The 13271-nt window shown below is 34.6% G+C and overlaps 1 protein-coding gene across 2 annotated transcripts in view; it reads left to right on the forward strand.

Annotated features, from left to right (window-relative positions):
* The window catches only part of LOC121380708 (DNA damage-binding protein 1-like), a 39110-nt gene that overhangs the window by 1296 nt on the left and 24543 nt on the right, over nucleotides 1-13271 (forward strand). The window contains exons 2-10 of one of the 2 annotated variants that reach the window (XM_041509659.1): nucleotides 3113-3261; nucleotides 3804-3920; nucleotides 5607-5752; nucleotides 6933-7008; nucleotides 8523-8637; nucleotides 9748-9845; nucleotides 10637-10795; nucleotides 11516-11599; nucleotides 12251-12367. In XM_041509659.1, coding sequence (XP_041365593.1) covers nucleotides 3113-3261; nucleotides 3804-3920; nucleotides 5607-5752; nucleotides 6933-7008; nucleotides 8523-8637; nucleotides 9748-9845; nucleotides 10637-10795; nucleotides 11516-11599; nucleotides 12251-12367 — 1061 coding nt within the window. The remainder of the gene's footprint in view (nucleotides 1-3112; nucleotides 3262-3803; nucleotides 3921-5606; nucleotides 5753-6932; nucleotides 7009-8522; nucleotides 8638-9747; nucleotides 9846-10636; nucleotides 10796-11515; nucleotides 11600-12250; nucleotides 12368-13271) is intronic. The other variant, XM_041509660.1, reaches the window with a different exon arrangement.

Here is a 13271-nt window from a genome sequence, read left to right on the forward strand (position 1 = left end):
TAGCTCTCTTACAGTCAGAGAGCTCGGGCTAAGAAGAAACCAGTTCACGCAGTTGTCATCCCAAATACATTCATGTCACCTTAGTCTGCGTGGCACAAAAGTTACATTACGCCTTGAAACAAGTGTTGGGGTATGTTTGTAAACAAACAAACAACGTTAATTTACTTCATAAAACAGTGGTTAAAACAACACATCTTGATTGTGAATATATACATATAAAACTGATAGATAACAATTTGATTGAAAAAAACCCTCTGAATTGATGCACTAAAAGTATACTTTTGCCAGCCTCGATCAACATGTTTTTGTATCACGTGTGACGTGTCTGTCAACGCTGTAATGATCAACCTTGTATAATTATCAACTTATACAAGTTTACACAGAAGCTTCAGTGCATACCTTATTGTAATTTATGAATCCATAAATGAAATAAATGTTTTATTTTATCTGTTAACTTAAACATCCAAGCATACTTTGTATTTCCCTCCGAGTGACATAATGCAAAATGGTTGCACACAGATTTTGAAGCCTGCACTTACAGCATGGCCTATTTTAGCTATAGTCTGTTTCAAAATTATCATTGATTGTCCTATATGTCTAACGAACACTATTTGTGCTCATTTACACTGTTAATAACAGACAACTTTTGTTGAATAATGATCAAAAATTTTGACATCAGCTTTTTATATATCGTCATTTTGTGTTGTCCAAACTAAGGATCATGGAACACCATTTATATTTAAACCATTTGCATAATCTAAATTTTTCTGAAACAAACTATAATGGGAAGTTTTTGTTGTTTAGAACTTACAAAAACTCTTTATTTGCTATTTCTGTAAATATTAGCGATAGAAGTGTTGTTTTAATGTTTTCTGCGCAGACTTATGTGCCGCAATGCAGGCCAGTAAATACAGGGGGGGGGGTCTCACTAAAAATGCACTCATTACTTGAGTTTAAAAAACATTAAAATTAAAATAACTTTCAGTAGTAACACGTTTATTGTTCCATTGTACTGTGGCGGTGAAACAAATATTTTTAAAGAAAGATTTTAACTTAAAAATATAACACAAATGCTTAGGTGGACAGCATTATCAACATTAGCTAAGTTTTGGCCAAGTAAGTCAAATCACTAATTAGTTCCAATTGAATGTTGATGAACTCTTCCAAATTATGTGTCAAAATTACTATACAAAATTGCGAAAATCTATTTCATTTTGGACCAAATCCTATGAGACATTTACAAATTCAGTAGTACCAAAAACCAACCCTGCTCGCTACCTACCCTGGTCGGGCAGCTTGTGCTCCCTTGCACATGACCGTGCAGGCGATCTCCTCTCCCACCCTAACCACAAACCCTTTCCTGTCCTGGACAAAAGAGCCAGCGAAAGTCGACACCTTCACCCATGACAGGCATGCACTACAACAGCTTGCTCTGAATGTGCACATTAATACATACGTTCCTATCTACCTACTTTATCAAGGAACATTTTGTTTTTAAAATCTTGATTAGCGATATTTCTGGTCAGATGAAAATTGATTAGCAACTAATGTTTAATGTTTTAAAATTGGGTAGGGATCTTGATGCAATACTGAACAAAATGTTCCCTGCTTATCGACTATTGATGTGTCGACACATTTGTTTAGGAAGCACTTTTTAAAATAAATAATAAAACATTTTTGTGCACAATTTAATGTATCATCACAGTTGCATTGTATTCTTTAGCATCATTCTGAATGCCCCTTCAATGCATACCTAATTAGTAATATATGTAAAAATAAATTGGACACAATTAACAAACAGCGTCTGAACAATAAACAATGTATCCCAGTCATGTCTGCTAATAGTAATAGATTGATCTGATTAATTTAATTGAAATAATGTGAATTTCTTTAATAACTGCATATTATGGTTTTCAGGAAAAGATATAAAAAAAAAAGTTTAAAAGTTTGTTTAGTTTAACTACACAACTAGAGCACATTGATTAATTAATTATCGGCTATTGGATGTCAAAAGGATATAGAAATTACAGATTCTTACTATCCATTGTAATGTTTATTTAAACATCTATAGATAAGGGAGTATATATTGGTCAATGTTTTATACATTATATTATTAAAGTGAAAAAGGTTTTATTAAACGTTACTGTTAGTAACAAATTAGTGTGACAACACTGAGCATTATCAATTTCCTGTTGGTAGTCCAGTTTTTAAGTAAACAAAGATACATGACCTGTTCATGAATGAAGATATTACCTCCACTTAACGTCTAGATTCAACCAGACCAAGCAGAAAAAAACATTTGCTAAACACTGGAAGACATCACAAACACTCGCTGAACACTAAGCATGTGTATCGGGCACAGTGGAAGCAAGTGAACATCGAGAGGCTAGCTGAGTGAAACTGGACCAGACTGTTACTAGTATATCAAAAGAAATAATTACTAGTAGTTAAAATGAACAACTGTACAATGCAATTAAATAATTTGTTAAAATTACCATAGTAACTATGAACATTAATTTTTAAAATTAAAAAAAATCATAAATTTATTAATAACAAAAATTGCTGCCAAACCATGTGTAGAGATAGTAAAATAATAAAATTATGTTTAACTTTTTCTAATAAATTGGGATTTTTTGGTATATTATATTGTATATTATACATGGATCAGTTGTTACATGGGGGGGGGGGGGGTAGAATGCTAAAAACAATGTTGTGGGGGAGTTATAGCCTGATCAGGTATAAGATGGAAAGTATCGGCAAATAAACAATTATAGGTAGTTACCTGCTCTCATCTGTAGTACTTAACTAGTACTGGAACAATAAGACTACATAAATAATGTCTGTGATGTTTCCTGATTTGTGTTTAGCCCATAAAATACATGAAGCGACAGAAGAAAAACAGCATTATTTGTTGACAATTGATCCACTCATCCCCGTATCAAAGGTATCCAATATTGTATGTTAAAATAAAAAAAATTAAAACACCTAACACAGCTGCAGACATGCAATAATTAGAATCATGGTGGGAATTTTAATATGGAAACTCGTTATTGCAATTTACGCAATTATTTTTATTTTGTTTAAAAAAAATCCTTTTTTTTTTTTTTTTCAGGAAATTTTACATCCGTGCATGATCTGAACCTGATCATTGCCAAAAATACTCGCATGGAGCTCTATGTAGTCACACCTGAAGGACTTCGACCAATCAAAGAAGTGGGAATATATGGGAAAATCGCTGTCATGGAGCTCTTCAGACCTCCCGTAAGCTAGATTTTTGTTTTCAATTTACACAAGTTCTAAACATCTACTCAATGCTGCTTTGACTATTATTAAGGGTTGAATTAAAAAAAAAATTAGGTCATGACAAGTACTGCTTTCAGTTTAATAACAAAAATTATGTCACTAAGACAGTTTGGAGGGGCACCACTTATGGGCAGACATTTCCATCAAAAGATTGCCATCTAGGCAACTAGGACTCAGCTAGGGCTAGCTCTGGGTGAGGAAAACAATTCTCCAAATTGTCTATTAAACTTTAAAAATTGCAGAAATTGTCAGTTATTTTCTTTAAAAATGTCAATTTTTACCTGAAATTATTTCGCTAAAATAAAATTGGCAATTGACGAATTTGGCAAGTGCCAGAGCTAGCCCTACTTGAACTTGCATTTTATGACGATTTCTCCAATACTAAGCTGCACAGATTAGATGGCTCTGTATTATCTGTTTCACAAATTTACAGTATTTTAGTTATTGATCACTTGTCTCTAACTTGCCTATGCCCAACAATTCTGTTTTTCATTGATCAGGGTGAAAGCAAAGACTTGCTGTTCCTGCTGACAGCCAGGTATCATGCTATGATACTGGAGTGTCAGCAGGATGGAGAGAACATGGAGATCATCACCAGAGCTCATGGCAACGTTCAGGTACAGTCGAATAGTCGGTCCTTTTCACTGGGCTGGCTTTTCTTTGGTTTTGTTTTAAACACAAGGGGCAGGACGTAGCCCAGTGGTAAAGCGTTTGCTTGAAGCACGGTCGGTCTAGGAACGATCCCCGTTGGTGGACCCATTGGGCTGTTTCTCGTTCCCGCCAGTGCTGGTGTAACTGGTGTAACAAAGGCCGTGGTATGTACTATCCTATCTGTGGGATGGTGCATATAAAAGATCCCTTGCTGCTAATCGAAAAGAGTAGCCCATGAAGTGGCGACAGTGGGTTTCCTCTCTCAATATCTGTGTTCCTTAACCATATGTCTGCCACCATATAACCGTAAATAAAATGTGTTGAGTGTGTCGTTAAATAAAACATTTCCTTCTTGTTTTAAAGACACCACTAGAGCACATTGATTTATTAATCATCGGCTATTGGATGTCAAACATTTGGTAATTGTAACATATAGTCTTAGAGATGAAACCCGCCTCATTTTTCCATTAGTAGCTAAGGATCTTTTTATGTGCACCATCCCATAGACAGGATAGCACATACCATGGCACTGGCTTGAATGAGAAATAGCCCAATGGGTACACCAATGGGTATTAATCCCAGACCGATTGTGCATCAGGCGAGTGGTTTGACACTGGGCTACATGACTGGGGTGGGAGCTAGAGTGCTCGCTTGAGGTGTTTTGATTGTAGGATCAAACCCCTGCATTAATATTTAAGGATTGTCTATTATTTCTTTTATGCTCATTGGGGTATGATCAAAAACAAATCTGCCAACTGTGTGAATCGGCGTTCTCACACAAGTTTGGGGATAAATTTTGTTATCATACCTAAATGAACGTAAAAGAAATAACAGACAATACTTACAATTAAATATAACCTACCAATATAAAATAACGTCACCAGATATGATGTTCCCTGACATTATAGTTTGCGCTCATCGAGAAATAATAAAATTTCTGTTATGTTCATTACAATATAATGTCATCCCATTGGTCCAGATGTAGCAACGGGAGTTTGTTCAATTCTCAATGAACGTAAAAATGTCATTTTATATGGGCAAGTTGTCTTATTGAGTTATTTTCTTTATGGACCAAAAATAATTCAAAATAAAGTATGAAGAGTTAGTGTTATTAATAGTAAGTATGATTCAAATGTAATTATAAGTATTGTCTGTTTTTGGGGTTTTTTACGTTCATCTGGGTGCAAAAAAAAAATCATCTGCAAACTTATGTGAGAACGTTGCTTTGCCTTAACCAATGGGATAACGTTAAATTGTAATAGACGTAACCAAAATTTAATTATTTTGTATATGAGAGAACTTTCAGTTTTCAGTAATTTAATTCATGAAAAGGCACATTTCTTTTTCCAGATAACCCCCCCCCCCACACACACACACACACACACACACAGAACAGTTAATTAAGTTCCATGAAAATGAATCGCCCAATAATTAGAAAAGTTACAAACTAACCATAAATGTGATGGTAAAATTTCTGGTTTTAAGTCACTCTTCTCTGAGTTCTAGGGTTCAAATCAAGTGTTAGTAAAAGATAGACAAAAAAGCCCAAAGAAAGTAACAATCCAAAGCAAAAGTCCAATGAAAATTTTTGGTTTCTTGTAAAATATCCTGTTGACGTTTTATTTATATTACATTTTATTTTATTCTTTCAGGATCGCATCGGACGTCCATCTATGACAGGCATTATTGGCATTGTCGATCCACTCTGTCGCGTGATTGGCTTGCGTCTCTATGATGGCTTGTTCAAAGTTATCCCCCTTGACAGAGATAATAAGGAACTGAAAGCTTTTAACATCCGGTAAATAATATATATATTGTTTTAATTATACATAAATTAAGTAATTATTTTAAGTTTGTTTTAAGTGAATTAGTCATTGGCTAGGTTTTTTGTGAAATATTTAGCAAGGTAGGTGAAGATTATGGAGAGAGAGAGAACGAGAAGACAGATGTTGGTGGCGACAAGGTCTGTTGAAACATGAGCAGAAATTTAGGGGATGTCTTCCTTCAGACTTTAGGGAGATGGATTTAGCTTAGTCGGTTGAGGGATTTAGCTCAGTCGGTTGAGGGATTTAGCTCAGTCGGTTGAGGGATTTAGCTCAGTCGGTTCAGGGATTTAGCTCAGTCAGTTGAGGGATTTAGCTCAGTCGGTTGAGTGCTCGTTTGAGGTGCTTTAGTCGCACGATTGAACCACCTTGATGGATCCATTCAACTGACTGGGTTTTTTCTTGTTCCAAACAGTGCACCGCAACTGGTCAAAGGCCGTGATATGTGCTTTCCTGTCGGATAAAGTGCATATAAAAGATCCCGTTCTGCATTAAGAAAAATGTAGCGGGTTTCCTCTGATGACTGAGTCAGAAATATCAAATGTTTGACATCAAATAGGTGATGATTAATTAATCAGTGTGCTCTAGTGGTGTCGCCATCCTATTTTTCCTACTTTTTCTTCAAAATACCTAGTTTTTTCTGCTTTTTTGTTTTACTTTGCCACAAATTTCTGTAAAAGTATGTGTATTGCTAGTGTTATTTACGAAGTCTGTTTTTCTTAAGTGCATGTGTTTAAACAATGCAGTTACACTTGTGTAGGACAAAAACAGGTGTTGCAAATTTGGCTTCTAGTGTCTGATAAACAAGGGCTAGTAACATAATTTTAAAATTCAGTATAATACATTATAAAAACCTTTTGCTATTTCAGTCCTACTCTTTCCTTCTGTTTTCCTACTTTTTCCAATTTTCAGTCCTACTTTTGTCCTACTTTGTATTACAAGGAAACAAATATATAAAGTAAGTTGTCTTGTCTTTTAACAGGGTTCTAAATTAAAATTGTTTGCAACAACATCGTCAACTCATGACTCTTTCAGATGTATTTTCTTCTCTCTCTTTCTCTCTCTCTCTCTTTCTCTCTCTCTTTCTCTTTCTCTCATTGTTGATTCCCTTAAAGTACTATGCAGACATTTTATACTTCTACTGTTAATTTTCAGACTTGAAGAGTTGATGGTTATTGACATGCAGTTTCTCCACGGTTGTCAAGCCCCTACAGTTATTTTGGTTCATCAGGTAAAATGCCAAGTATTCCTTCACATGCTATCAGTTTTAGTTAGAGCAGGCACTCCTATCTCTATTGGTCTGGTACGGCAGTTGTGACAAAAATTAATTTCTCTAAAAATTATAAACTAATAATTATACTATGAAATATTTCCCAGTTTAAAAATCACCCCCCTAGCACTCACGTGCCTAAATGCTATGGTTGGGGTTTATAATTTTCATGGATTTTTCAAATACATTGTCATCATTTTGTTTGATTAAATTTTTTTTTTTTTGATTAAATTTTTTTATAAGACGATCCTGTACTATTCAAGTTTCAATAACTTAGATGTTTGTGTTCTTAATTGACGCTTTACTTGTCTGCTTATTAGTTACAAATGCATAAAAAATAAAATTAATGTGGTCAGTTTGGTTTATTCTTTATGCATGACTATTTTTATTATTTCCAATTATTTATTTCAACTTATTTTAATGCTTATATCCAATTAAGGTTCAAGCATGCTGTCCTGGGCACACACCTCGGCTATCTGGGCTAGTTGTTAGTGGGTAGTGAGAGAGAAGAGGGTGTAGTGGCCTTACACCTCCCCTTTGAGTCATTAAAACTCGCTCTGGGTGGGAGCTGGTACCTGACTGCGAACCTTATGTCTAATGGCTTAAACATAACACCACCGAGGCTGGTTTATTTCCAGTTAGGTAAAAATAAAACTAATGATGCATAACTAGTCTTTAATTGAATCTCCTTACTATTGCCCCACCTTGAAGTCAGTTTTCAGACAGTGAAGACGGCGATAGTATCATCTCATGCGTTTAGCTCAAGCATTATATCCTCACAGTTAAGCCATTTCTATAGTTGCATCTATGAATGTTCAGGGCTAGACGTAGCCCAGTGGTAAAGCATTCGATTGATGTGCAGTCGGTTTGAGATCAATCCCCGTCAGTAGGCTCATTTGGGCTATTTCTTGCTCCAGCCAGTGCACCACGACTGGTACATCAAAGACTCTGGTATGTGCTATCCTGTGTGGGATGGTACATTTAAAAGATCCCTTAAGGCTTCCTCCCTTAATATCTTGTGTGATCCTTAACCATATGCCCAACACTGTATAACCGTAAATAAAATGTGTTGAGTGCATTGTTAAATAAAACATTTCCTTTCCTATGAATGTTCATCTCTGTGCATGTTTTAAAATGTAAAGTTTATTTAAAATTAAGAATTGTTTTGTTTTGTTTTTTTAAAGAAAGAGATCAGTATTTGACAAATGTTTGAGGAAGTCACTAGCCCTTACAGAAGCCCTAGCTAGTGTCCTGTGTGTTATAATAATTAATGCGGTTGATAATTTTTACTAGCCCAGACTAAAAATTCACTAGCCGGTACCAATGGCTAGTTGATTTATCGAACCTGAAAGAGATTGATCACAAAGTATTTTTTAACTATGATTATTTTTATTTTAGCTGAGACATTTATTTATGTGGAATTCTGGTTTATAAATACGTAACAAAAATAAAACAAATGTTGTCTTTTGTTTTAGGATCAACATGGGCGTCATGTGAAAACATACGAAATTTCACTGCGTGAAAAAGAATTTCAGAAAGGTCCATGGAAGCAGGACAACGTTGAGACAGAGGCCTGTATGGTAATAGCAGGTGGGTGGTCTGTTTACGAGAGATATAAAATAATATCATGACAGAGCTACCCCATAAACCAGTCTATTTACATATGACTTTTTTTTAAGGAATTTGCAGATGCGTGAACCCTGACATCGAAACTTTTTTTTTTTAATTAACAAAAACCTCTGAAAAAAGAAACTCCACAAATAACAAAAAGACAAGTAGGCATACAAATATTTTTATACAGAGAAAAATGTATATATGGCGGCCATTACGCACCGTACCGCAATATTAAATGATGTGTAATATTAAACAAACCATAAATAAGCAGCAGTTTTACAACGCTGTCACTGCCAACGTCTCGTCTGCTTCGCTGATTCATTGCGTAAAGAGGTTTGGTGACATCATGTAATGCATGTCATTCTTGAAAAACAATAGCCTGGTTTATGGGAGGATCTGAAGAATGTCAACATTAGACTACAGCTTGCATTTAATCTCTTCACAACAAAAACTGACATGGTTATAAACATTTGTTGGTTGATTTCGACAGTACATTGAGTATGGTAAAATATTTCATCAAATCAATAGCACATTACAATGCGTGTATGCAGATGCAATTTCCAGTTAGTAGGCCGGTTCACGGTTACTCCAGGATATTTGTGTTGGTTATGTTTTTACTTGATTGAAGGAAATAAGAATTATAATGGCTTCTGTTTGAAGACGCATTTAGTCCAATTTATGTGGCCCTGTCTCCAGCTGTTGACAGGCTGACATGATAGTACTAATTTTTCTAATTTGTTGCCATCCATAATTCATTATTAGCTTAATATTTTCAGCTACCGATAAAACTGGTCTGACCCTTGGCACTAGAAAAGATATAATAGTCCAGTATGTTATCCAAACAACATTTGACATAAATGATAGTCCACTGAACCAACATAAATGGTTTATTAGTGTTAGTTTGGCATTCTGGTTACTTTATAATTTACTGGTATTAACTGGTTGATAAAACGTAAGTCTATAGCTTGTTTATCTTATTCAGTAACTTGGTCTAACTGTTTATGTGCATTCAGTTTGTTTTAATTTTTACTGTGTTGACGAAATGTTTTGTTCTTTGCTTCTATTTGGATGCAAACTATGTTTTAGTTCCAGATCCTATTGGTGGCGCCCTTATTATTGGTCAGGAGTCCATAACTTACCACAAGGGAGATAACTTTATTCCTATAGCACCGCCAGCAATAAAAGTAAGTCCAAGTCATGTTGTTAAATCACTTTTGAGTGTTCCACAAAATATGCCTTTTTTTATTGCTAATTTGTGTGTGCAATTATTTCAGCTGCATTTGGTGGACATGCTCAAAATCTGTATGCACAAAATAATCATACCCAAATATAAGTACCAACGTGCTAACCTCACATCATTTCAACTCAAAAACCACTGATAGAAATGTTTTACTTAACGACGCACTCAACATATTTTATTTACGGTTATATGGCGTTGGACATATGATTAAGGACCACACAGATATTGAAAGAGGAAACCCGCTGTCGCCACTTCATGGGCCACTCTTTTCAATTAGCAGCAAGAGATCTTTTATATGCAGTATCCCACAGACAGGGTAGTACATACCATGGCCTTTGATATACCAGTCATGGTGCACTGGCTGGAACAAGAAATAGCAAAAACCACTGCAGTTGTAAGCTTTAATTAGATTAAAATAATTTGAAATTAATTTTTTAACATCCACAACTCTTTGATAGTTGTTAACATTATTGCATTGAAAAGACTTCACTGTGCTCAGATCAGACACAAAAAAACCAACCTTTTGTGCCCCAAAAGATCTAAAACCCTGATTGTCATTGGTGACAAGGTTAAACTTTCCAATAAATTGTTAAATACATTTTGTTTTTCATTACACAAATTATTTGCATTATATCTACATTTAAAAAAAAAAGAGTAATATTTATATGGAAATAAGCATTTAGAAAGTAAGGTTCTTTCAGTTGGTTTATATTTTGATATCCGGTTCTCTTTCAGCAAAATGCACTGACCTGTTACGGCAAGGTTGACGCCAACGGTTCGAGGTTCCTGCTGGGCGACATGGCTGGACGGTTGTTCATGTTGCTGCTAGAGAAAGAAGAGAAGATGGACGGCTCTGTCACTGTCAAAGATCTCAAAGTGGAATATCTCGGAGATGTAATTTATACATCTTTACTTTCTTACACTTGATATTTGTGACTGATTTATACACCTTTACTTTCTTACACTTGATATTTGTGACCGTAAAAGGTCAGATCAGGTCAGGCATATTTCATTGAGTTAAATGAAAATAAATATGGTTTAATCAGTTTTTTGGTGGATCTAGGAATATAATTTTTGTCAGGCCATAATGAGGTCAAAAGTGAGATACAGTTATTAATTTTCTGGTGATGGCATCAACGTTTATGTTTAGCTTCATTTCTGTTGGTTTATAGTTATCATTGTGCTATAGTGGTGTCGTTAAACACAAGACACATTTCCTCTTTTTTGTTAATAGTTGCACTTATGACTTAATCTAGGTGCATGTTTTTTAAAAAAAACTATTTTTTTAAAAGGTATGGTGTGTTTTGGGGTTGTTTTTTTAAAAACATATATCTATGGATGGATGCAGTTATGATCAACACAGAATATTTTCATGGTAGATGAGATATTTAATTCATGGATTTCTTTTGTAAATTGGAAATAATTTCATAATAGAATAGTTATGTGACCATTGCACAGAAATGGCTATGGGATAAAAACGTGACGAAACGTTTGACATCTTTAAAAGGTTTTAGCTGTTTTCTGTAGAAAATGTGATGACAATATGCTAGATGTGAGTGTCTATTGATTTAATGCATTTGATTACTTTCTCCTTTTTTTTCACTTCTTTTTCAGACCACCATTGCTGAATGCATCACATATTTAGATAATGGAGTTGTATTCATCTCCTCCAGACTTGGTGATTCACAACTCGTTAAGGTTCGTAAAGTTTTTTTCTTAATATTGTTCTATTATTCATGGCGTTTATTGTTTTCTTTGTGGGGGTTTTCTTTTTGTCTCACCTTTATGAAGTAAAAAAGGTGAGCTAGGTATTACTTTTTCGACTGACTTTAAAGTTTTGCATTTAGATCAGTTTCTCACAAACTATAAGTACCAAGTCGTGAAACTGTTTATATTTGCACCTATGAATGTTCATAACAATGCACATAATTTTTTTTATGGTAGACAAGCTATTTTATTCTTGTGGATTCTTGTTTCAGTTGTATCTTATAATTTTAGCATGCACAATGGTTAATCACATGAAGTCGCATGAATTTGAATTACTAAACTGCTCCACGAAAAGAATGACGGTTCGAGTGAAATATTGTGTATGTCAACCAGTTTTCATTTGCATAATGTTTGGGTTTTGTGTTCTAATAATGCTTAAAATTGGTTACCATTACTCTTCATTCCTTTCCTTCAAATGTTTATACTTTTTTTTATTTGAGCATGAAATGTATTCAGTGATTGTGGCCCCAGTGGCCACCAGAAATCTCTGTCAATCACTTATTATTGAACAACTTGTTAACCACCGCACACTATTTAGGTTCAGAATTTACCCAGTATTGATCAGTCTTGTTTTGCTTTCAGCTGAATACGGATAAAGACGACAGTGGATCATATGTTCAGATCATGGAGACGTTCACAAACCTTGGACCCATCGTAGATATGTGTGTCGTAGATCTGGAAAGACAGGGCCAAGGACAGGTAATCAACATGTATAAAGACAATATTAGACAATAAATAGAAGTATCCATTCTTCTTGCTGCTCAACACTTAGTGTTTACCTTAGAAATTTGCCATGGCATTTTCTTACACACCCGCATGATAACGCATGGTTGTTTACACATGTACGTGTGTTAACAATTTCAAGACATACGACTGGCTGCTCCTAGGTGATGACCAGGTTACCACTGCCATACATCCAATGAAAAACTACACGATGGAAATCGATTACATTGTGACGTATAGTTAACCTGACAATCATAGGTCTGTGATGCTTAAGTTAGCTACAAGTGCAATGGCGGTAAATAACTTTTAGTCGAAAAAGATGTTAAAATTTGCTTAAAACCTGGTTTTTGAGGATTATGTAAAAAATGGAATAATACATTTGTGTCCGTTAGATACCATTTATCTCACAACGAGTTGTTTTAAAATGTATCCAGTGAGCAGTTTGGGGCATTTTCATCAAGTTTGGGGCACTTCGTTTTTTTCATTAAAGACATAAAATTAATTGAAATAAAAATAAATGTAATTAATGTACTTGCTTTAATAAATGAATGGCAAAATATATAACAGGCATATTTTATTAATTAATTAATACAAATTTTGAGTGTTTTATCTAGGCAATTTATAACTAATTATTGAAAAAGGCTTGTTTAATCTCAGTGCAGGATGGTGCTAGACTATTGAGGCATGGTGCTGTGTGCCATACTAAAACAAGATAGGGAAAATACTAGGGTTTGTTACCAAATGTATTTCTTATGATGATGAAATATGAATTATGAGAAATATTATTTTCCAGACATTGAAAAATCAAACCTACTAAGTCTTTGAAGAAGCTGTTTTTGTTGTGAAGTTTGCTCCCTTTTTTTTCTTCTTTTTTTTAAAT

The sequence above is a fragment of the Gigantopelta aegis genome, chromosome 9, assembly GCF_016097555.1.
Source record: "Gigantopelta aegis isolate Gae_Host chromosome 9, Gae_host_genome, whole genome shotgun sequence".
NCBI lineage: Eukaryota > Metazoa > Mollusca > Gastropoda > Neomphalida > Peltospiridae > Gigantopelta > Gigantopelta aegis.